At 46.7% G+C, this 26269-nt stretch overlaps 1 protein-coding gene across 7 annotated transcripts in view; it reads right to left on the bottom strand.

The window, feature by feature from the left end:
* Positions 1-26269, bottom strand: part of slc2a9l2 (solute carrier family 2 member 9, like 2) — a 408559-nt gene that overhangs the window by 148667 nt on the left and 233623 nt on the right. For all 7 annotated transcript variants that reach the window (XM_059964824.1, XM_059964823.1, XM_059964828.1 and 4 more), the window contains one exon: positions 14845-14955. In XM_059964824.1, the coding sequence (XP_059820807.1) occupies positions 14845-14955 (111 nt within the window). The remainder of the gene's footprint in view (positions 1-14844; positions 14956-26269) is intronic.

The raw sequence follows: 26269 nt of genomic DNA, 5'->3' as shown, positions 1-26269 counted from the left end.
GTTCTAAAAGAGGTGGCTCTGGAAATTGCAGATGCATTGGTAATCATTTTCCAATGTTCCTTAGATTCAGGATCAGTTCCTGAAGGTTGGAGAGTGGCTAATGTTATCCCACTTTTCAAGAAGGGAGGGAAGGAGAAAACGGAGAACTATCGCCCTGTTAGCCTAACGTCAGTCGTGGGGAAGATGCTTGAGTCCATTATTAAGGACGAAATAGTGGCACATCTAGATGGCAGAAATAGGATTAGGCCGAGCCAGCATGGATTTACCAAGGGCAAATCATGCTTGACTAATCTGTTGGAGTTTTTTGAGGGTGTAACAAGGATGTTAGACGAGGGTAAGCCAGTGGATGTTGTATACCTAGATTTTCAGAAGGCATTCGATAAGGTGCCACATAGGAGATTGGTGAGTAAAATCAGAGCTCATGGCATTGGGGGCAGGGTTTCAACATGGATAGAAAACTGGTTGGCAGATAGAAAGCAAAAGGTAGCAGTGAATGGGTGTTTCTCGGACTGGCTGGAGGTGACTAGTGGGGTACCACAGGGCTCTGTATTGGGACCACAGCTCTTTACGATTTATGTCAATGATTTAGATGAGGGCATTGAAAACTATATCAGCAAGTTTGCTGACGATACTAAACTGGGTGGCAGTGTGACATGCGAAGAGGACGTTAGGAGAATACAGGGAGACTTGGATAGGCTGGGTGAGTGGGCAGATACTTGGCAGATGTCATTCAATGTGAATAAATGTGAAGTTATCCACCTTGGAAGCAGGAACAAGAGGGCAGAGTATTGTCTGAACGGTGTAGAGTTAGGTAAGGGAGAAATGCAAAGAGACCTAGGAGTCTTAGTTCACCAGTCAATGAAGGTGAATGAGCAAGTGCAACAGGCAGTGAAGAGGGCAAATGGAATGTTGGCCTTTGTTACAAGGGGAATTGAATACAAGAGCAAGGATGTCCTTTTTCATTTGTACAGGGCCCTGGTGAGACCACACCTGGAATATTGTGTACAGTTTTGGTCTCCAGGTTTAAGGAAGGACATTCTGGCAGTTGAGGAAGTGCAGCGTAGATTCACTAGTTGATTCCTGGGATGGCAGGGCTGTCTTACGCAGAGAGATTGGAGAGATTGGGCTTGTACACGCTGGAATTGAGGAGATTGAGAGGGGATCTGATTGAAACGTTTAAGATAATTAAAGGATTTGATAGGATTGAGGCAGGAAATATGTTCCAGATGTTGGGAGAGTCCAGTACCAGAGGGCATGGATAGAGAATAAGAGGTCAGTTATTTAAAACAGAGTTGAGGAAGAGCTTCTTCTCCCAGAGAGTTGTGCAGGTGTGGAATCCACTACCTCGGAAGACGGTGGAGGCCAATTCTCTGGATGCTTTCAAGAAGGAGCTAGATAGATATCTGATGGATAGGGGAATCAAGGGATATGGGGACAAGGCAGGGACTGGGTGTAGATAGTGAATGATCAGCCATGCTCTCAGAATGGCGGTGCAGACTCGAGGGGCCGAATGGTCTACTTCTGCACCTATTGTCTATTGTAAGAGTTCCAACACTACTTCTTCACACTGAAATGCGTCGGCTGTCAAAAGGCTGTTGCTTAAAATATTTCTTGGACCTTTTTCTCTTGGGCAGTTTGGTTGAATTTTGCTCAAAATCGACTGGATGGCATCTGTTAATCTCGCGAGACCATGGATCTGCGCCTGGAAAGTCTTGCTTCAGCCTCTCCAGGGTGCAGGCCTGGGCAAGATTGCATGGAAGACCAGCAGTTGCCCAAACAGCAAGTATCCCCTCTCCACGCCACCAACGTTGTCCAAGAAAGGACAAGGGCCATTACAGCTTGGCACCAGTGACGTTGCCAGAGCAAGGTTGAAAGCAATGTCAGACTGCCTTAGGGACTCCAGCTCCGGATTTGTCCTCAGGGTTTACTCCCTAAGACTTTCCCATGAGTGGGTATGGCCGCAAGGCAGCAGAGGTTTGAAATCAGATTTTTCCCTCTATTAGATGGACTGCCTTCCCAGGCTGATGAGCTCCATCTACCCGAAGCAAAATTGACTAGAGCTTAGCAAATAAGACTTGTTATGAATCCCGTAACTGGAGAACTTACCAACAAAGATAGAGAGGTCCGTTGAAGTCTGATGTCACTATTTTCAAACGTTTTATTTATAAAGGGACACAAAAGTAGGGTTAATACATACATTCAGATAGTGCACATCGTCAACACTCAATCTAAAGCGCGGGTATAGTAATAATCATCATTAAGAAGTGAGCTCTGCTGTTGTCTAGGGGTTAATAGATTGTCGGTTGGAAATATAAAAGTCACTCAGAAAGTCTGCTGGCCTCAGCCGTTTTAAAATCGCTGTGTTTCACATGGGGCGACCGAGAGAGAGAGATTGGGATGATGCAATCTCTCTCTCAATCAGCCCACCCTGCCTGAGACATGAGACAATAGCCGCTGTCGTCTTATTCTGTATCCCGGGTGGGACGAGTAATTTGGCACATTTCTCTCTCTCTCTCCCCCACTGGGTCTACTGAACCCCCCCCCCTTCGACGGGTGCTCTTGCGATTCTCACAAAGGAGGGGGCTGGGATCATAACACCTCTCCTCTTAAAACGTTTTTACCAGCGGTTAAAACGGAGTGGTACACAGTCTTACAGGAGTTTTGAATCTAACACAATACACAAGTTTTTTTTCTTTTCACAGAATACTACCATTATACATTCAAGTCAGTATCTAAATAGTTAACGATTACAGTGTCCCTTTCTTTTAAATCTTAACATTGCGAACCGTACATCAGACTTCAATTCAATAACCACCTATTTTTTTTTTCTTTTAAGCAACAAAACTAAGGAGGTGTGACCTTAGCTTAGGTGCATTTACAAAAGTTTACGCGAATACTAATCGTTTCAGTCCTTTAACTTAACCTGCAGGTCTCCAAAGGGCTGTCTTTATTATTCACAGGCTTTGGCGCAAACCCGTTCAACCTGCTTGGCTGTCTAACAATGGCATCTCCATTAACCATCGCCTCTTTTTCGGCGAGCCCCCCCGTGGGGAACTTGAGTAGTTTTGCGTGGTGAACTCCCACCCGCCCCGTTCATCGGGGTTATTTTAGCAACACCATGCCCCAGACTTAGACCATCTCCACCCAATTCTTTGATTTTACCCAGGTGGCTGGCCCTTTTATCAGTCCCCTTCAGGCTGTTGGTGTTTGATTCTAACTCTTCGCTCAAGTAGCATGTCGAAGGCGGCCTCTTCACACCCCATCCTGGCATAACAATAGAGTGGGGGGCCCCGCTATCTCCCGGCTCACTCTGTGAGTGATCTGCCAGGTTTAAGATTTCTTCCTTCGATTTGGAAACTACAGACTTTTCGTTTCCTTCGCTAACAATCCTCACCCCCCCATTCTTAAATTCGGCGTTAACTTTGAACCCACCTTCGAGTACAAACACCGGGGAACTCACACTTCCCCCGGTTACCAAGGTTAACCCTTTTCCCACTGAACCGAGTCTATCTGACCCACAAGGACGGCCGCCCCGTTCCACTGAATCAGATACCTCAGACTTCTTCTGAGCTCCGTTACCAGGTTCAGCACCTCGTGCATCCCCATCTTGGACACACTCAAACGGGACATTGGCCTCTTCCAGGCTTTCAACACCCGTACCTTTTCCACATTCTAACTTCCCCCGATCCTCCCAGTTACTCTCTGGGCAGCTCCCACCCGGGGAAGGCGCAACCCTGCGAGCTGAAACAACCTCCTCGGCCTTTTCAGCAGACTCCTTCGAGGCAAGGGTATACTTTTCATCTAGGACTGCCCTCCTCTCATTATCGGGAACACCTTTAGAACTCTCAAGTTCTTCAAACAATTCTGCCAAACCAGACAGATCATCCATGTCCAACTCTGGACCTTTTAACAGCTTTATCTATTTCTCATCTTTATTTCCTACCTTTAGGACCTTTCTCTCACGCCCTTTCACTTTACTACTCTTCGTCTTACCACCCTCTAAACCCTCATGGCACAGGGTCAGCAAAGATGTCTCGACCAAATCAAAACTGGCCAGATTTAAACTGCTCTCGTTCACAGCTCTCTCTCTCAACATGCTGCGAGTGACCGCGCCGGCGAGATGGTCCTTGGGCGCTAGGGACGGGGCCACCATACTCGCTGGTCGCCAGGTTGGCAGCATGGCTGACCAAACCTTACCCCCTGCTAAGTCGTTCCCCAGCAGGATGTCCATGTCAGCTCTCGGGAATTCTTAGGGCACCCCCACTTCAACTGATCCATACACCAGCTCACAATCCAGAATGACCTTATATAAGGGCACGATTTCTATCCTTTTATTTATTCCTTCCATCTTTACCATGCCCGTTTCCCGACCAAATTCTAGTACCTTATGGCTAACCAGGGATAGTTCAGCGCCCGTATCCCTCCAGATTCGTATGGGAACTGGTGTGCCTCCCTCCGTCACAGACACGGTTCCGTGTGACAGACAACTCCCAGAGCCTTCTCGTACTCTGTCTACCCTCGGCTCTCTGGTCGATTTGCTGATTACCACGGCACACCTGATAGGGACTGCGGCTTTCCCTCTTCCTATCTCCTTTCTCGGAGCAAAGCATCGAGATGCAATGTGCCCCTCCTTTCCACAATTAAAACAGGTCAAACCTGGAACCCTCTGGCCGTCTTGCCTTTCCCCCTCAACCTTACCACTAGCACCCGGTGGAACCTCTGCCTCACTCGTCGGACTTTCTTGATCGTTCCCACGGTCTCTCTGGGGACCTTTATTCGAAGAAGTCTTTGTCTTGTGGGTTAGGACATATTCGTCTGCAAACCTAGCAATTTCTGACATGGACTTATCCGGCTTCTCATTCAAATACATCCGGATCTCCTCCGGAACACAACTTTTAAATTCCTCGATCAAAAGTAACTCCCTGAGACGCACATATTCCTCGTCCTCTCCTTCCGCGGTGCACCAATGGTCCAAGAGCACCCCCTTTACATGGGCTAGCTCGGTATACTTTTAATTCCACCCTTTTCTTAAATTTCTAAACTTTTGTCTATAGGCCTCAGGTACCAATTCGTAAGTCCGGAGAATGGCCTTCTTTACCTCATCATAATTCTCCGCTCCTCCCTCCTCCAGGGACAACGCTGCATACGCTCTTTGGGCCTTCCCCTTTAACACACTTTGTAACGCCACCCACTGCTCTTTTGGCCACTTCTGATTTACTGCCACCTTTTCAAAAAGCAAGAAATAGCTATCGACATCTGTCTCCTCGAACGGGGGCACCAATCTCAACTCCCTACTAACATTAAACCGCTCCGCTCGGTCTAACCCTTGATCTCATCGCTCGTTCCTCATCTTCTCAATTTCCCGGTCATGTTGCCTCTGTTTCTCTTTCTTGGCCCATTCCTTCTCTTTCTCTTCTGTTTCTAGCTTCTTTAGGTGAATTTCATGCTGTCTTTGCCTTTCTCTCTCTCTCTCAGCCGCTTCCAGCTCTTTTAACTTAAGTTCACGTTCCAACTTTAATTTCTCCACCTGTAACTGAACCATCCCCCTTGATGGTACTTTGTCAGGGATATCTTCCAATAACTCAGCTTCAAACACATTCTTCCCAACGTAATACTGAGTTATGGCCCTTCGTACCTCCCGCTTTTTCATGAACGACCTCACTTCTGTGAGGTTCAACCCCTTCGCTAAATTTAACAAGTCTGATTTTGTGGCCGCCTCTAGCGCCCCCACCATCGGGTTTTCCATAAATTCACCCACGTCCATCTTTGCTGGTTTCCCGTCTGGCTACCCGCGTAACCAGATTCAAGTTTTTGATTTACAAGCCCGATTCACTGGCCTCCCAAATTTGGTGTCAAATCCCGGACGAGCCCCCAACTGTTACGAATCCCATAACTGGAGAACTTACCAGCAAAGATAGAGAGGTCTGTTGAAGTCTGATGTCACTATTTTCAAACGTTTTATTTATAAAGGGACACAAAAGTAGGGTTAATACATACATTCAGATAGTGCACATCGTCAACACTCAATCTAAAGCGCGGGTATAGTAATAATCATCATTAAGAAGTGAGCTCTGCTGTTGTCTAGGGGTTAATAGATTGTCGGTTGGAAATATAAAAGTCACTCAGAAAGTCTGCAGGCCTCAGTCATTTTAAAATCGCTGGGTTTCTCGTGGGGCGACCGAGAGAGAGAGATTGGGATGATGCAATCTCTCTCTCAATCAGCCCACCTTGCCCGACGGCTTTTCACGTGGTCTCCATGAGACAATAGTCGCTGTCGTCTTATTCTGTATCCCGGGTGGGACGTGCAATTTGGCACATTTCTCTCTCTCTCTCTCTCTCCCACTGGGTCTACTGACCCCCCCCCCCTTCGACGGGTGCTCTTGTGATTCTCACAAAGGAGGGGGCTGGGATCATAACAGACTGAACTTCTACGTGGAGATGTGGCATACTTAGCTGATCTGTATGACAAAGTGAACATTCTAAATATGAAACTGCAAGGTGAGAATTTCAATTTAATTCAGACAAAAACTGTTGTGCCCACTTTTATTGGAAAATTGTAAATATATAAGCAAAACATTGGGAGAAGAATGTTCTCATAGTTTCCCTGCATGGAAAGTATGGCGCTCTTTTTCACAGACGGTGATTTGCTAGAGTACTGCTTACACCTGCAGTCACTTAAGAAGGATTTTCAGAATTGATTCAAGGATTTGAATGATCTATAAATTCCAGACTGGGTAATTAACCCACTTCTTTGCAAAGTGGAAGAACAGGAAGGCAACTTGTAAGAAGAAATTATCAAAATTCAGAATGCTGAAGAAAAAAAATGGCTTTTCAAAAATGTCAGTTTTTGTGTCTGAGACTGTCATGCTAAGTTTCCTGGTCTTTGAAGATGACCCAAACTGCTCTTTGTTTCATTTCCATCCTCCTACCTTGTTGAAAGAGGCTTTACTGCAGTGAACCAGATACTCATAGAAAACAGAAACCACTTGGACATTGTTATGCATGGGAACTTACGGCTTTTGCTGTCACAATTTGAACCAGTTATTTCAATTCTTGCTAAAAAAACCCCATCAAGCTCAAGGATCACAATGATATCAAAGCTGCTGTACAGTGCACAGATACTGTGTAAGCTAGGTTAAAGACAAATGAAAAATTAAAGCAGAATAATTTTTCTCATGTTAGCATATGCTAGACATGTTTTTACACTATGGAAAGTATATTGTGTCTGAGAGGGGCATTGTTAAGTATGAAGGTGCTTTTGGAGGATATTGACAAGTATGAAAATGGTTGGGAAGCACTGCTGTAGTAAAAGCTCCTGAGGTAATAATTATTACCGGTAATAATTGTGTTTCACCAAGAAAATCAGATCTAATGTACAATATTTACCCTCTTCCACAGACACCAAAATGAAAGTGATCCTTTGATCCAGGCCAACTATCAAGCACCCGTGTCTGTGACACTCATTTACACAAATCCTATTTTAAGACATTACCATCAGACCCACCCCCCAGACTCTACCTTCTACCTGCACACTAGGGGCAATTAGCCCACTGACCCATGCATCTTTGGAATATGAGAAGAAATCCGAGCAACCTGAGGAAATCCAGTGCAACGACAGGGAAAACATGTTCCACAAAGACAGCTGTGGAAGATTTAATTTGGGTGAGTAGCATCTGAGGCAGTAACTCTACTTGCTGCACTAATGCATGTTTCGTTTCCTGGTATCTAGGTATCACTGGTGAAGGCAGCAATTACTGCTGTTCCCTCGTTGTCCTTGGGAACATTTATTGAACAGCCATAATGCTTCTGATGCAGTGGTTCCCCAATGTTGCTGGGTAGGGAACCACTGACAATAACCAGACAGCAGGATACACACCCACGACAGGAAACATCCTCCCCACATCCACTCTATCAAGATGGAATGATTACCTATCACTGAGATGTGTGCTAATCAGGAGAACTAACGTTTCCAAGTCCTTTCTGTCCTTGACCTTCTTGGTGGCAGAGCTTGTGGGTTTTGTATGTGTGCAGGTTTCAGAATAGCTAATGTGAATGACAGCTATTTTTTCTAGATGGCATACTGCAATTGTTACATATTCTACAAGTGCCTCCAATTACCAGCCCAGATCATTAGACCAAACCTGTCTTCTCAAAGCTTCTATTTGTGAACTAATTGCAGCATAATCTCCATTGCTTAGCCTTGTTGAAGCTTCACTCTATTGGGAAGAGCACATTCAAAGTCTTAAATGTTCTTGCAGTCAAGATTTGTCTGTTTCATAAAGTAATACTACCTTGTGGCAAAGTTTCTTCCGATTTGTGTACACTGTAGCGGTGTGCTACATGCAGCGCTAAAATTATGACATGGAGTTGGTAACTGCAATCGAAGGAAAAAACTTTATTCGTAATCCTCAGCCTCACTTTTAAGCCTCCCTCAACCTGCCCCCCCCCGTGGCGCAGAGGCTCCAAAGCTCTGTGCTCGCAAACCCCCGTAGGCTATCTAATTGTGAGCCGGTTCGGATGTGCCAGGAAATGGGTCGCCACATAACCCCCCCCCCCCCCCCAGAACCGGCGATACACCCCCCAATGTCCACAGTCTGGGCCGGAACCTGCTTGGGAGGTCGGCCTCTGCGCGGAAGTGCTGGAAACTCGGCCGGTTGCACCAGGTCCACATGGGCCGGTTTGAGTCGGTCCACTGTGAAAACCTCCTCTCCTCTTTCTCCCCAACGTCCAGCACGAACGTGGACCCGTTGCTCTGGAGCACCATAAACGGCCCCTCGTATGGCCGCTGTAGCGGTGGCCGATACCCGCCCCTTCGTACAAACACAAACTTACAGTTCTGCAGGTCTTTGGGTGCGCAGGTCGGGTTCCGCCCGTGCTGTGAAGTGGGTATGGGGGCCAGGTTACCAAGCTTCTCGTGTAGTCTGCCCAGGACTGCTGCAGGATCTTCCTCTTGCCCCCGTGGGGCTGTTAGGAACTCCCCGGGGACGACCAGGGGCATGCCGTATACCAATTCGGCCGACGAGACGTGCAGGTCATCTTTGGGTGCTGTGCGGATGCCGAGTAGGACCCAGGGAAGCTCGTCCGCCCAGTTGGCTCCTCGCAGGCGGGCCATGAGGGCCGACTTCAGGTGACGGTGGAAATGCTCCACTAGCCCGTTCGACTGTGGGTGGTAGGCAGTTGTGTGGTGCAGCTGAGACCCAAAAGGCTGGCCATAGCTGACCACAGGCTGGAGGTGAACTGGGCACCTCTGTCGGAGGTAATGTGGGCCGGTACACCAAAGCGAGATATCCAGGTGGTGATCAGGGCTCAGGCGCAAGATTCGGAGGTGGTGTCGGTGAGCGGGACCGCCTCTGGCCATCTTGTGAACCGGTCCACGATAGTCAGGAGGTGCCGCACTCTGCGCGACACTGGCAGGGGGCCCACGATATCCACATGAATGTGGTCGAAACGCCGGTGGGCGGGATGGAACTGCTGCGGTGGGGCTTTGGTGTGCCGCTGCACCTTGGCCGTCTGGCAGTGCATGCACGTTTTGGCCCATTCACTGACCTGTTTGTGGAGTCCGTGCCAAACGAACCTGCTGGAAACCATCCGGACAGTTGTCCGGATGGAGGGATGCGCCAAGTTATGAATGGAGTCGAAAACACGGCGCCGCCAGGCTGTCGGGACGACGGGACGGGGCTGGCCGGTGGCGACGTCACAGAGTAGGGTCCTCTCCCCCGGGCCTACCGGGAGGTCCTGGAGCTGAAAATCGGAGACTGCGGTTCTGTAACTCGGAATCTCCTCATCCGCCTGCTGTGCCTCTGCCAGTGCCTCAAAGTCTATACCCTTGGGAAAGGGCATGAACGGTAGGGCGAGAGAGCGCATCCACCATGACATTGTTCTTACCCGAGACGTGCCGGACATCCGTCGTGTATTCAGAGATGTAGGACAGGTGGCGTTGCTGGCGGGACGACCAGGGGTCGGACGCTTTCGTAAACGCAAAGGTAAGCGGTTTGTGGTCCGTGAACGCGGTGAAGGGCCAACCTTCTAGGAAGTACCTGAAATGCCGGATTGCCAGGTAGAGCGCCAACAGTTCCCGGTCGAAAGCACTGTACTTGAGCTCAGGTGGCCGCAGGTGTTTGCTGAAAATTGCCAGGGGTTGCCAGCGACCTGCGATGAGTTGCTCCAGCACCCCACCGACTGCCGTGTTAGATGCGTCCACTGTGAGGGCGGTAGGGGTGTCCATTCTGGGATGTACTAGCATCGTGGCATTCGCCAAAGCTTCCTTCGTTTGAACGAAAGCGGCGGCGGACTCCTCGTCCCAGGTAATGTCCTTGCTCGGACCCGACATCAGGGCGAACAGGGGGCGCATGATCCGGGCAGCTGAAGGGATGAAGCGGTGGTAGAAATTGACCATACCTATGAATTCCTGAAGGCCTTTGATTGTGGTGGGTCGGGGGAAGTGGCGGACCGCATCTACCTTAGCGGGCAGAGGGGTTGCCCCGTCTTTAGTAATCCTGTGGCCCAGGAAGTCAATGGTATCGAGTCCGAACTGGCATTTGGCGGGGTTGATTGTAAGACCGTACTCACTCAGTCGGGCGCAGAGTTGACGGAGGTGGGACAGATGCTCCTGACAACTGCTGCTGGCTATGAGGATGTCGTCCAAATAGATGAACGCGAAGTCCAGGTCCCGTCCCACCGCGTCCATTAACCACTGGAACATCTGTGCGGCATTCTTCAGGCCGAACGGCATGCGGAGGAACTCGAAAAGGCCAAACCGGGTGATGAGAGCCGTTTTGGGGACGTCGTCAGGATGCATCGGGATTTGATGGTACCCTTGGACGAGGTCGACCTTGGAGAAGATCCGTGTGCCGTGCAGGTTTGCTGCAAAGTCCTGAATGTGCGGCACAGGGTAGCGGTCCGGTGTGGTAGCCTCGTTCAGCCTGCAGTAGTCGCCGCACTGTCTCCAGCCTCCCGTCGCTTTGGGCACCATGTGCGGGGGGAGGCCCATGGGCTGTTGGACCACCGGATGATCCCCAATTCCTCCATCCTCTGGAACTCCTCCTTCGCCAGTTGGAGCTTGTCCAGGGGAAGCCGCCAAGCGCAGGCGTGGAGGGGTGGTCCCTGGGTCGGGATGTGGTGCTGTACGCCGTGTCGGGGCATGGCCGCTGTGAACTGCGGTGCTAGAACCGATGGGAAATCCGCCAGGACCCTGGTGAAGTCGTTGTCGGACAGCGTGATGGAGCCGAGGTGAGGGGCTGGCAACTGGGCTGCACCCAGGGAGAACGTCTGAAAGGTCTCGGCGTGTACCAGTCTCTTCCTGGGCAGGTCGACCAGTAGGCTGTGAGCCCGCAAAAAATCCGCACCCAGAAGCGGTTGGGCTACGGCGGCCAGTGTAAAGTCCCACGTGAACTGGCTGGAGCTGAACTGTAGCTGCACCTGACGGGTGCCATAGGTCCTTACTGCGCTGCCGTTCACGGCCCTCAGGGGGGGCCCCGGTGCCCTGCTGCGGGTGTCGTAACTAGTCGGAGGTAAAACGCTGATCTCGGCATCAGTGTCGACCAAAAACCGGCGTCCCGACCTTCTGTCCCACACATACAGGAGGCTATCCCGATGGCCAGCCACCGTAGCCATCAGCGGCGGCTGGCCCTGGCGTTTCCCGGGAACTTGCAGGGCGGGCGACAACAGCGGGCTTCTGCGCCCCACCGCTGGTGGTAGAAGCACCAGTGGTCATTGGGCCGGGGGTTGGCGGGCTCTGCGGCCGGGCCTGGACTGGTTTGCTGCTGGGAGCGGGGCTGAGTGATCTGTGCAATGGACCTTTTTGGCGTTCCACAGCAAGTCCGCCTGGGCTGCCACCTTCCGGGGGTCACTGAAATCTGCGTTGGACAGCAGCAGGCGTATGTCCTCGGGCAGCTGCTCCAGGAATGCCTGCTCAAACATGAGGCAGGGTGTGTGTCCGTCGGCCAGAGACAACATCTCATTCATTAAAGCCGAAGGAGGTCTGTCGCCCAAGCCATCCAGGTGCAGTAAACGGGCAGCCCGCTCGCGCTGTGAGAGTCCGAAAGTCCTGAGGAGCAGGGCTTTGAATTCCGTGTACTTGCTGTCTGCCGGGGGCAACTGTACGAACTCCGCGACCTGGGCCGCCGTGTCCTGGTCGAGGGAGCTCACCACGTAGTAGTAGTGGGTGTCTTCTGAGGTGATCTGGCGAACGTGGAATTGGGCTTCGTCTTGCTGGAACCATAGGTTCGGTCGCTGTGTCCAGAAACCCGGCAGTTTCAACGAAACCGCATGAACAGAGGCTGCGTCGGTCATTTCTGGTCCAAAATCGTTTGGACCGTCGGGGTCACCAATTGTAGTGGTGTGCTACATGCAGCGCTAAAATTACGACACGGAGTCAGTAACTACAGTCGAAGGAAAAAACTTTATTCGAAATCCTCAGCCTCACTTTTAAGCCTCCCTCAACCTGCCCCCCGTGGCGCAGAGGCTCCAAAGCTCTGTGCTTGCAAGCCCCCGTAGGCTATCTAATCGTGAGCCGGTTCGGATGTGCCAGGAAATGGGTCGCCACAACACTACCATTTATTTGTAAATAAATAAATTCAAAATGATAAGAAAAACATCACTTCTGTATTAACAGTAGTTTGCGGCAGCTAATACTGCGCTCTTTTGAGTGATAGGTAATCATTCCATATGAATGGAGTGCACAGTTCCTATAGTGGGGAAGTCTAGGATTGGAGTACACAGCCTCAGAATTGAGGGAGGTGAATATAGAACGGAGATGAGGAGGAATTTCTTTAGCCAGAGGGTGGTGAATCTGTGGAATTCATTGCCACAGATGGCTGTGGAGGTCAGATCATTGAATATATTTAGATTGACAGGTTCTTAATAAGTCAGGTCATTAAGAGTTATGGGAAGAAAGCAGGAGAATGGGGTTGAGAAGGATAATAAATCAGCCATGATGGAATAGCAGAGCAGACTTGATGGGCCAAATGGCCTAATTCCACTCCTATCTTTATCTTCTGTTCCTAATAATCTTAATAGATGTCTGAATGCATTTTGCATCATAACCAGCTTGTTTTTATTTCCTTGGTTTAAACCTAGTACAACACACAGCGTGTGGTATAAATGTCTAATAGCAGGAAGAGAGACCCCGATGATCTTCTCAGCTGACCTCAGTATTCAAGGAAAAGAACACAGATTCCCTTTTCCTTACATAGAGAGCATCAGTACCCCCACCCCCCAATGCTATAGCACAAAAGAAACCGGGAAAGACATCATAAATCAGCCAACGCACACTCAGAAGCCCAACAATAGTAACCAAGATCTCCAGTTGTCCAGGAACTGAAGCCTGGATGTGATTTTCCTAGCACAGATCTTCCATGACCATTCACCTTGACTTCTTTATTTTTTATTCTCCAGAGAACTGGTGATTAGGGCACAACCCTTTCACTCTTTCAACACTCTTAGGGACTGGAAAAGCCGACGCAAGCCCCTGCTTCCTACTCTCTCAGGGTCTTTGAGCACTGCTGCCTGCCTTTTTGATCCCAGACCTGTTGCTCCAGTCTAAGTAGCACACTCAATGGGTCTCTGTGGAGGCTCCAATGCAGAGACAAAAAGTGGAGAAATGGAAATACACCATACCCAAAGACAGCAGCTTCCTAAGAATATCGGGGTGTTTCTTTGTAATTTCTTCAGAACAATAAAGCACGATAAATTTAATTTACCAATTTTCTAAAAACGTGTTGCACAACAGATGAAATCACTCTACACATGTCCTATACACAACTGTTCAGGTTGGAAGAGGAACTGGAAATACCCACCAGAAATTCACAAATTCTGTCCTTTTTCATACATTTATGGCCACTTTATCAGTTACACCTTCTCGTTAATGCAAATATCTAATCAGCCAACCACATGGCAGCAACCTGATACATCAAAGCATGCAGATATGGTCAAGAGATTCATTGTTGGTGCCAAACGTGATGGTTTGAATATCTCAGAAACTGCTGATCTCCTGAGATAATCATGCAAAACAGTCTCAAGAGTTTACAGAGCATAGTCTAAAAGACAAAAACCATCCAGAGAACGGCAGTTTTGTGGGTGAGAACGCTGTATTAATGAGAGAGGTCAGACGAGAAAAGCCAGACTGATTCAAACTGACAGAAAGGTGACAGTGGCTCGAATAACCATGCGTTACAATAATGGTGTGCAGAAGAACATCTCTGAATGCGCAACAGGTCGAATCTTGAAATGGATGGGCTTCAGCAGCAGAAAACCACACCAAGTTCCACTCCTGTGGCCACTTTATTAGGCACACCTGTAGGAAGTGGGCACTATGTGTATTTTATGACTTGTGATTAAAAAAACATAAAAATTCAAACCCATAGAACTAAAAACATGACACTGCTAATTCACTTTCATGGCATCATTGTTTGCATCTTATATGAATCAAACTACAGGTGACCGATGGGGTTGGTAGCTGTGGTGCAAAGGTTTGCAACCTCTGCTGTTGTCAAGACAAACACTTATCACAGAACTAACACAATACCTGTAGGTAAATGTTTTAAAAATGAAAACTTGTCTGCAAATTGTCAGATAAAGGAAATGTAATAAGATTTTAAAGGGGAAAAACACAACAAAATATAAAAAAGAGGTAATTTTCCTTTTTCACATATACATGGCTTTTAGCAGGTTAACTAACTAAACAGTTTACTTTTAAATCCACTTTTGGTGTCATTCTCCCAGCCACAAGCTCACAAAATTAAGCATACACAAAAGAACAACCACAAATACTTTGCAATGTTTTAACAAGAGATACTTCATCACATCTGGTTGAGTCAACACTCTTTAGATTTAAACTCTACTCACTGAAAGAACTGAAGCCACAATCTCAACGCCACCGGTGCTCAGAGTGAGGTATGGGATGTGATCCTCCCTTATGCCTGCGTCTTTAAAGATACTATTTGTGTAAAACCAAATCTGCAAATGATGAAAGGACAAATAAACACATCAGATTGGAAACAACAATCTAAAGGCATTCAAAGAACATGGTGCCTCCAGTGGAGAATTAAGCAAATAGCATCACCTCCCTGGTGCTCAACTTTTTTTGGGAAAAGATTAGATTGACAGCATATTTTAATTACAGCACACATACCAAAACCTAGATATTTAAATGAAGACATGATTATAATGTTTATCACATCTTAGTTCATTTTCAGATTGCTGCCAAACAGGATAATAATGGTGTCCCTATGTGAAATTCAGTGAAAAATAACTAGCCTTTTTATGTGTTTTCTATAATTTGTTTGAAGTTGTATTTTTTAAATTTATTTCCTATTCCTGGAAACTCAGTACTATAATTTTTAAACCTGAACATTACCTTAGCCTAGAATTTAAAGTATCTTCGTTTTACAAATAAATTCTACTTTGCAAAGATTATTCATTAACTTAATATTTTTACTTCTATCAAAAAGAGCTTTTTTTCAGGTATTTTTCCCAATTATATACCTTGCTAAATCATCTTTACTCATTTGCTCGTATTTAGTTTTGACCAAATAATCACCTCGTTCTCCATTTGAGTACAATGATCTAATCTCAGGCAAGTGTCTTTGTTCTGCATATTTGTGATTATAAATTGAGGAATTAGTGCCATAGAACATTACACCACAGAAACAGGTCCTTCAGCCCATCTAGTCCACACTGAAATATTAATTAGCCTAGTCCCATCGACCCAAACACAGACCATAGCCCTCCATACCCTTCTCATCCATGGATTTCTCCAAATTTCTCTTAAAAGCTGAAATTGAACCCGCATCCACCACCTCCTTTGGCTGCTTGTTCTATCACCATCCTCCGAGTGAAGAAATTCCCACTCATGTTCCCTTAAACATTTCACCTTTCACCCTTAACCCACGATCTTTAGTTCTAGTATCACCCAACCTCAGTGGAAAAAGCTTGCTTGCACTTACCCTATCTAACCCCTCATAATTTTGCATACGTCTATCATATCTCCCATCGCATGCTCTACAGAATAAAGTCCTAACCTATTCAACCATTCTCTATACCTCAGATCCTCCAGACCTGGCAACATCCTTGTAAATTTTTGCTGCACTCTTTCAACCTTGTTTGCATCTTTCCTTTGGGTATGTGACCAAAACTGCACACAATACTCCAAATTAGGCCTACTAATGTTTTCTAAAACATACCATTCCAACTCATGTACTTAATGCTTTGATTTTTGAAGGTGAAAAGCATTACAACCCTATCTACCTGTGACACTATTTTCAAGGAATTAAAGATCTATATCCCCAGATCCCTCTGTTCTACTGCACTCCTCAGTGCCCTACTGCTCAACACACAAGTCCTACCCTGGTTTGTCTTCCCAAAGTGTAACACCTCACACTCATCTGCATTAAGTTCCATCTGCCATTTTTCAGCTGGTCCAGATCCCACTACAAGCTTTAATTGTCTTCCTCACTGTCCACTGCACTCCCAGTCTTGTGTCATCCACAGATTTGCACCAATTTATTGTGAGGATAATGCTTTTTGATTTCTCAAGTGTCTTCAATACCATGAGGCCTCACTGCTGGGGGAAAGCTCCACTCACTGAAGGTTGGTGCTTCCATTGTATCCTAAATAATGGATGCATTGTTTCTGCACTTTCAGAGCTGTGTGTCAGACATGGCTATAAGCCCCACAAGAGACTGTATTGGCTCCTTTCCTGTTTACCCTGTATACTTCGGAGTTCAAATATGATACTGACTCATGCCATCTGCAGAAATTCTCTGATGACTCAGCAATAGTTGGGTGTATAAAGGGAGGATGGGAGGATGAATACAGGGCCCTGGTGTAAGACTTTGTCAAATGGTGCAAGCTGAATCATCTACAGCTCAACATCAGTAACACAAAAGAGATGGTGATGAACTGTTGGCATCACCCACTGCATGGGTGATGCCAACAGGCTCAATAAACTGATTAGAAAGGCTGGCTCTGTTATAGGAGTCAAACTGGACACACTGGAGGCTGTGGTAGAACAAAGTACCCTACAGAAAATCCTGGCAATTCTGGACAATGTTTCTCACTCTCTGCATGCCACATTGGCTGAACAGAGAAGCACTTTTAGTAATAGACGAAGACAATTGTGCTGCTCCAAAAAGCGCTATATGAGGTAATTCTTACCCTCGGACATTAGGCTCTATAATGAGTCAACCTATAGCCGATTTCTCCTGTTAGATTGTTTGTGGTAACTTATTTTTTTATTCTTCTACTTCTCTTCTAATATTTATATATATGCACTTGTAATGCAACTGTGACACTAATTCCCTTTGTGATCAATAAGATATCTATCTATCTACCATGTCTGTGCAACACTACTAGTCACAGGCATCCAAATCAGAGAGGCAACCATCTACTACTACTCTCTGGGTTCTCCCACAAACCCGATGTCTAATCCAATTTATTATCTCATTTTGAATACCAAGTAACTGTATCTACTTGACCATTCAAAGGCCTTGTTTAAGTCCATGTAGACAACATCCACTGCCTTTCTTTCATCAACTTCCTGTTAATCTCCTTGCAAAATTCTGTAAGATTGTTTAGACATGACCTACCACATACAAAGCTATGTTGACTATCCCTAATCAGTCCTTGTCTATCCAAATACTTTATATCCAGTCCATTAGAGTAACTTCCAATAACTTTCCCACTACTGATGTCAGTCTCATTGGCCTATAATTTCATGTTTTATCTTTGAAAGTCTTTCTTAAATAGTGAAACAACTTTAGCTATCCTCCAATCCTCTGGTATCTTACCTATCACTAAAGATGATTTAAATATCTCTGCTAGGGCCCCTGTATTTGCTGCACTTGCCTTCACAGGAACTAAGTGAACACCTTGAGATTTATCCACCCTAATTTACCTCAAGACAGCAAACACCTCCTGCTCAGTAACCTGGACAGGGTCCATGACCTTGTTGCTGCTTTGCCTGATTGCTATAAACACTGTATGCGTCTCCCAGGTAAATACAAATGCAAAAAAAATCCATTTAAGATCTCCCCCATCTCTTTAGCTCCATGCATATACAGTATCATCACTCTGATTTTCCAGAGAGCTTATTTTGTCCCTTGTTATCATTTTGCTCTTAATATAACTGTAGACACCCTTGTGATTCTCCTTCACTTTGCCTGTTACAGCAACCCCATGCCTTCTTTTAGCCCCTTGATTTCCTTCTTAGTGTTCTCTTGAATTTCTAATACTCCTCAAGTACCTCATTTACTTCTTCCTGCCCATATCTGTAATGGTGTTTTTTTCTTTTTCTTAACCAGGGCCTCAATATCTCTCTAAAACCAAAGTTCCCTAAACCTGTTATCCTTGCTTTTTATTTTGAAAGGAACCCACAATCTCGATACGCTCAAAAATGTCATTTTTGAAGGCCTACCACTACCAATTACAACTGCCAGAAAACAGCCTGTCCCAAGTCACACTTACCAGATCCTTCCTGATATCATCAAAATTGGCCTTTCCCCAATTTAGAATCTCAACCAGAGGACCAGACCTATCTTTCTCCATAATTATCTTGAACTAATGGCATTATAATCACTAGATGTAAAGTGTTTCTCCACACAACCCTTCTGTCACCTGTCCTGTCTCATTCCCTATTTGGGGATCTAGTGTTGCACCCTCTCTAGACAGGACCTCTGATAACATTTGACAAACTCTATCTCATCCAGCCTTTTTACAGTATGGGAGTCTCAGTTAATATGTGGAACATTAAAATCACCTATCACAATTTTATGTTTCTTGCAACAGCCTGCAATCCCTCTACAAATTTGCTCCTTTAAATCCCACAGACTGTAGGATGGTCCATAATATAATCCCATTAACACGGTCATATGTTGTGATATTGACACAATGTTTTCCAGTTCACGTGGAACAAGATAAATACCAATGGAAAATAACCTCTGGAAGATCAGCATGATAATCCAAGCATGGAGCCAAAAGAGGTGGGGAGATCTTAAATGGATTTTTTGCATCTGTATTTACTCAGAGTCTATAGGAGTGAGGCAAAAAGCATCAGCTTCGTGGACTCTTTACAGATTACAGTGGAGGAGGTGTTTGCTGTCTTGAGGCAAATTAGTGTGTCTAAATCCCCAGGGCCTGACTACGTGTACCCTCAGACCTTGCAGGAGGCTAGTGCAGAGATTTCTGGAGTCCTAACAAAGATATTTAAATCATCCTTAACAACAGGTGAGGTACCGGAGGATTGGAGGATAGCTAATGCTGTTTGTTCTACTGCATGAGAAAGGCTCTAAAGTTAAATCAGGAAATTATGGTGGACCAGTGAGCCTGACATCAGTATTAGGGAAGTTACTGAGTGTCAAAGGTTATGGGGAAAGCAGGAGAATGGGGTATAGAGGGTTAATAAATCAGGCATGATGAAATGGAGGAGCAGACTTAATGGGCAGAATGGCCTAACTCTGTTCCTACGCTTTATAGTCTTTGAGTGGCTAAGGGCCTGCTTCAAGCTGGTGGACTGGGCCATGTTCAAGGACTCATCATGCCCCTGAATGAATTGGACTTGACTGGACATGATTGTCATGGACTTTATTCAGACACTCGTGGATGAGTGTGTACCAACAAAATCACTCAGTCTTCCCCAGGAGATCTGAAATATGCTGAGGACTAGATCAATGGTATTTAAGACTGATGATCCAGGAAAGTACAAGAGGTTCAGGTATGACCTCTGCATGGCGATCTCACACACAAAGTGGCAACTACAGACTATACTTGAAACACAGATGAGAACATAGATGACAAAATGGCTTCACTCGCAGATGAGCACAGAGCTTTTTTTATGCTCAATGTCGGTGACAGAACGTGGAGGCACCTTCCTGAGCCCGCACAGCCCCAACAACACTGTTAACTCCATCTTTGAGGCTGACCTGAGAGCATCGTTCAGGAGAATGAATCCACAGAAAGCATCTGGCCCAGATGTTTGAGTAAGAAGACCTGTGCTAATCAACCGGCTGCAGTATTTACGAACATTTTCAATCTCTCACTTTGGTAGTCTATCTACTTTATGCAGGCTTCACTCATACTACGGCACAAGAAGAATATGGTAACCTGCTTCAATGGCTACTGTCCAGTAGCACTTGTACACCCACTGTAGTGAAGAGGTTGGTTATGAAGCACATCACTTCAAACCAAAGAGTGACCAGCACATGCTCCAATTTGCCTATCTTCACAACAGGTCAACAGTAGATGCCACGTCGTTGGCTCTTCACTCAGATCTGGACCAATGGAGACTACAGCTCTTCATTGACTACAGCCCAGCATTTCAATACTATCAGCTCCTTGAAACTCATTACTAAGCTCCAGGACCTGTGCCTGGATATCTCCTTGTGCAACCGGATACTCAATTTCCTTACAGGCAGATCCCAGTTAGAATGGATTAGCAACAACATCTCCTCCACAATCACCATCAACACAGGTGCACCACAAACAAGGCTGTGAGTTTAGCCCCCTGTTCTACTTTTGATTGAGTGGCTAAGTACTCATTTATGCCTCATTTAATTTTGCAAATAACACCACAGTTATTGGTCAAATTAAAAGTGGTGATGAATTAGCATATATGAGAGAGACTGAAAATCTGGTTGAATGGTGCCTCAACAGCGACCTGTCACTCAACATTACCAGCTACAAGAGGAAGAAGCTGGAGGTCCATCAGCTAGTCCTCATGAGGGGATCGAGGTGGAGAGAGTCAGTAACTTCCAAATTCCTTGTCATTAACATATCAGAGGACCTGTCCTGCGACCAGGATGCAAGTGCCATCATAAAGAGGTCATGACAGTAACTCTTACCAAAACCTATGACAAACTTTTAAAGAAACACAGTGGAGAGTATCATAACAAGTTACATCACACACAAATTGCTGGAGGAACTCAGCAGGGCAGGTAGCATCTATGGAAAAGAATATAGTTGACACTGAGTCAAAACCCTTCAGCTTGTTATGGAAGTACAAATGCCTAGGAATGGAAAGGACTACAGAAGGTAGTAGACAATACCCAGTCCATCACAGGCTAAACCCTCCCCAGCATGAGTACAATTAGAAGGAGCACTGCCACACAAGCAGTAGCCACCATCCAGGTCATACTCTTGTCTCCCTACTACAATCAGGCGGGAGGTACAGAAGCCTGAGGTTTGCCACCACCAGGTTCAGGAAGTTATTGCCCTACAGCATCAGGTTCCTGAATAGGCATGGATAACTTCACTGATCACAACTCTGAACTGATTCTGCCACATACAGACTCACTTTCAAGGACTCTTCTTTAACTCGTGTTCGCAGTATTATTTCTTTTATTTGTACAGTTTGTTATTTCTGTGCACATTGATGGTTTGTCAGTCTTTGCTTTTGTATGTTTTTCATAAATCCTATTGCATTTCTTTATTTTTCTTGCAAATTCCTGCAAGAAAGCTAATCTCAGGGTAGTAAATGGTAACACATACCTACTTTGATAACAACATTTACTTTGACTTTGATTATATATGTCTGAAATTCAGTCCTGTTTTAAGTTCTATGAAATTCAAAATCAATCTTACCCAAAACAAACTGTTGTAATAATCACTGCAGCAACAGTGAGATTGGACAGGGCACTTGAAGACATAATCCACATGATCATTCCTCGTCTTTCCCTGGCAGCACTATTCACATACCACAAATTGCACATACACTGACATGAATTGAAGCTCAAAGTTCTACACTAGAATTGTGTAGTTCCTGTCCCCGATTATGGGTGGCTGTTTTGTAGAAGAGCCATATTTTCAGGAAGCACACGTGGCACCATTATCTTAGGGATCCCACACTACTGAATATTTTTAACAACTGGCACTGCCCAGGATAGACACTGGAGGACAATAACTACATTCTGCACCTCTGGCTCCTCACATCAGTGCAATTTCCAGACACAGTAACTCAAGAACCAGATCACTGTGTGGAACATCATGAACTCCAGAAGTGCTTCCAGTAGGAACCCAAAGGGAAAGGTCTCTTCTCCCTGAATATACAGGTTGTTCCCCAACTATTCCAGTTTCCTCACAAAACTCAAAAGATGTGCTGGTAAATTAAATGACAATTGTAAGTTACCCTTTAGCCTAGGTTAATGGCAAACAAAAATCAAGAAGAGTACTTGATGGTGCGTATGAGAGAGAATAAAGTGCAGGGATACAGGGAGAGTGGGAATTTGTCTAATGGGATTTAGCCTCAGCTGATTGGCCCCCTTCTGTATTAATCTGGACTCACTGCTTAATACAGACAGGAATAGGTTCAATAGGAACTTTTAATATCAGAGAAACGTAAACTGTATACAGTACATCCTGAATTTCTTTTTCTTCACAAACATCCACAAAAATAGAGGAATGCCCCAAAGAATGAATGACAGTTAAACATTAGAACCCCAAAGCCTCCCCACAGCTCGTCCCTCCCACACACAAGCAGCAGCAAAGCAACAACCTCCCTCCAACCCCCCCCCACCAGCAAATACAAGCATCGCCCCCTCCCATTGAGCACTCAAGCATGCAGCAAAGCATCAATAGAGACACAATCTTGCAGCACCCCAAAAACTACTTGTTCATCTGGAAATTTGACATACCACAGTCTCTCTCCCCAATGCCAGATCAATGACGTCAGCGACCGAAACCAGATCTTTAGCTGATGTAAGGTCAAATAAAATGGTTGTGGATGGCCCCAATCTGTGTCCAAACACCAAATACCACTTGCACCAACAGGTATTGTGTCATGGAAATGTGACAGAGTTACAAAACAGTCGTGGTCTCCCAGCCCCATCCAAGCCTCTGCAACAGCTTGCAGATGGCTTCATCAATGCCACTTTTCATCTGTGTTCAGTCTATTGACATTGTCTGTATCCTATTCATGCCAACATCAGAACGATTCCTCATCAGCTCTCTTCAGGAGCATGGACACATGAACCTTCCATTCAATTAGACCATTGTACCAGATTCCATACAATTTTTGCCAGTCTGGAGCCTACTAGCACCAGATATCATGCAGTCATCTCTCCAACATGACTTGTTTCTCTCTAGTCGTGCCCATCTCTGAGGTGACGCTGTGAGGTGACTGCTACAATGATGAACTTTGCCCTTCATCATCGTCCACCTTCCTTCTCCCTTCTCAACAATCTTCCAACTCTTTTCCCTTGCTCCAACTGCGAGAGAGTTATACAGGAGGATACAGATATCCTCGCCTGAAACCTAGCAAGGTAAACTTAAGTTATTTCCAAATGCGTATAGCAAAGTATGTAGCAGTTATTGCAGCACAACTGCAGCACCAGCAACCCCACAGCACGACAGAACTCCGGTCAGTGTAACACTATCACAGTACCAGCAACCCCGCAGCACGACAGAACACAGTGTAACACTATCACAGTGCCAGAAACCCCACAGCACGACAGAACACCGGTCAGTGTAACACTATCACAGTGCCAGCAACCCCGTAGCACGACAGAACACCGGTCAGTTTAACACTATCACAGTACCAGCATCCCTACAGCACGACAGAACACTAATCAATGTAACACTATCACAGTGCCAGCAACCCCACAGCACGACAGAACACCGGTCAGTGTAACACTATCACAGTACCAGCAACCCCAAAGCACGACAGAACACCGGTTAGTGTAAAACTATCACAGTGCCAGCAACCCCAAAGCACGACAGAACACCGGTCAGTGTAACACTATCACAGCACCAGCAACCCCAAAGCACGACAGAACACCGGTCAGTGTAACACTATAACAGTACCAGCAACCCCACAGCACGACAGAACACCGGGCAGTGTAACACTATCACAGTACCAGCATCCCCAGAGCACGACAGAACACCGGTCAGGGTAACACTATCACAGTACCAGCATCCCCAGAGCACGACAGAACACCGGTCAGGGTATCACTATCACAGTACCAGCAAACCCACAGCACGACAGAACACCGGTCAGTGTAACACTATCACAATACCAGCAAACCCACAGCACGACAGAACACCGGTCAGTGTAACACTATCACAGTACCAGCAACGCCGCAGCACGACAGAACACAGGTCAGTGTAACAATATCACAGTGTCAGCAACCCCACAGCACGACAGCACACAGTTCAGTGTAACAATATCACAGTACCAGCAACCCCACAGCACGACAGAACACCGGTCAGCGTAACACCATCACAGCACCAGCAACCCCGCAGCACGACAGAACACCGGTCAGTGTAACACTATCACAGTGCCAGCATCCCTACAGCACGACAGAACACCGGTCAGTGTAACACTATCACAGTGCCAGGAACCCCACAGCACGACAGAACACCGGTCAGTGTAACAATATCACAGTGCCAGCTACCCCACAGCACGACAGAACACCAGTCAGTGTAACACTATCACAGTGCCAACAACCCCACAGCACGACAGAACACCAGTCAGTGTCACACTATCACAGTAGCAGCAACCCCGCAGCACGACAGAACACCAGTGAGTGTAACACTATCACAGTACCAGCAACCCCGCAGCATGACAGAACACCGGTCAGTGTAAGACTATCACAGTAGCAGCAAACCCACAGCACGACAGAACACAGGTCAGTGTAACAGAATCAGAGTGCCAGCAACCCCGCAGCACGACAGAACACCGGTCAGTGTAACACTATCACAGTACCAGTAACCCCACAGCACGACAGAACACCGGTCAGTGTAACACTATCACAATGCCAGCAACCCCACAGCACGACAGAACACCGGTCAGTGTAACACTATCACAGTGCCAGCATCCCTACAGCACGACAGAACACCGGTCAGTGTAATACTATCACAGTACCAGCAACCCCGCAGCACGACAGAACACCGTTCAGTGTAACACTATCACAGTACCAGCAACCCCGCAGCACGACAGAACACCGGTCAGTGTAACACTATCACAGTGCCAACAACCCCAGAGCACAACAGAACACCAGTGAGTGTCACACTATCACAGTACCAGCAACCCCGCAGCACGACAGAACACCGGTCAGTGTAACACTATCACAGTACCAGCAAGCCCACAGCACGACAGAACACCAGTGAGTGTAACACTATCACAGTACCAATAAACCCAACAGCACGACAGAACACCGGTCAGGGTATCACTATCACAGTACCAGCAACCCCACAGCAGGACAGAACACCGGTCAGTGTAACACTATCACAGTGCCAGCAACCACAGAGAACGACAGCACACCGTTCAGTGTAACACTTTCACAGTACCAGCAACCCCACAGCACGACAGAACACCGGTCAGTGTAACACTATCACAATGCCAGTAACACCACAGCACGAAAGAACACAGTGTAACACTATCACAGTACCAGCAACCCCAAAGCACGACAGAACACCGGTCAGTGTAACACTATCACAGTGCCAGCAACCCCGCAGCACGACAGAACACCATGTAGTGTAACACTATCACAGTACCAGCAACCCCGCAGCATGACAGAACACCGGTCAGTGTCACACTATCACAGTACCAGCAACCCCGCAGCACGACAGAACACCGGTCAGTGTAACACTATCACAGTGACAGCAACCCTACAGCACGACAGAACACTGCTCAGTGTAACACTATCACAGTACCAGCATCCCCAGAGCACGACAGAACACCGGTCAGGGTATCACAATCACAGTACCAGCAAACCCACAGCACGACAGAACACCAGTCAGTGTAACACTATCACAGTACGAGCAACCCCACAGCACGACAGAACAACAGTCAGTGAAAAACTATCACTATACCAGCAACCCCACAGCACGACAGAACACCGGTCAGTGTAACACTATCACAATGCCAGCAACACCACAGCACGAAAGAACACAGTGTAACACTATCACAGTACAAGCAACCCCACAGCACGACAGAACACCGGTCAGTGTAACACTATCACAGTGCCAGCAACCCCACAGCACGACAGAACACCGGTCAGAGTAACACTATCAGAATGCCAGCAACCCCACAGCACGACAGAACACCGGTCAGTGTAACACTATCACAGTACCAGCAACGCCGCAGCACGACAGAACACCGGTCAGTGTAACACTATTACAGTGCCAGCTACCGCACAGAACGACAGAACACCGGTCAGTGTAACACTATCACAGTGCCAGCATCCCTACAGCACGACAGAACACTGGTCAGTGTAACACCATCACAGTACCAGCAACCCCGCAGCACGACAGAACACCGGTCAGTGTAACACTATCACAG

Source organism: Hypanus sabinus, chromosome 3 (genome assembly GCF_030144855.1).
Source record: "Hypanus sabinus isolate sHypSab1 chromosome 3, sHypSab1.hap1, whole genome shotgun sequence".
Lineage (NCBI taxonomy): Eukaryota > Metazoa > Chordata > Chondrichthyes > Myliobatiformes > Dasyatidae > Hypanus > Hypanus sabinus.
The sequence above is the reverse complement of the archived record's forward strand: the minus strand, read 5'-3'. Positions and strand labels throughout refer to the sequence as shown.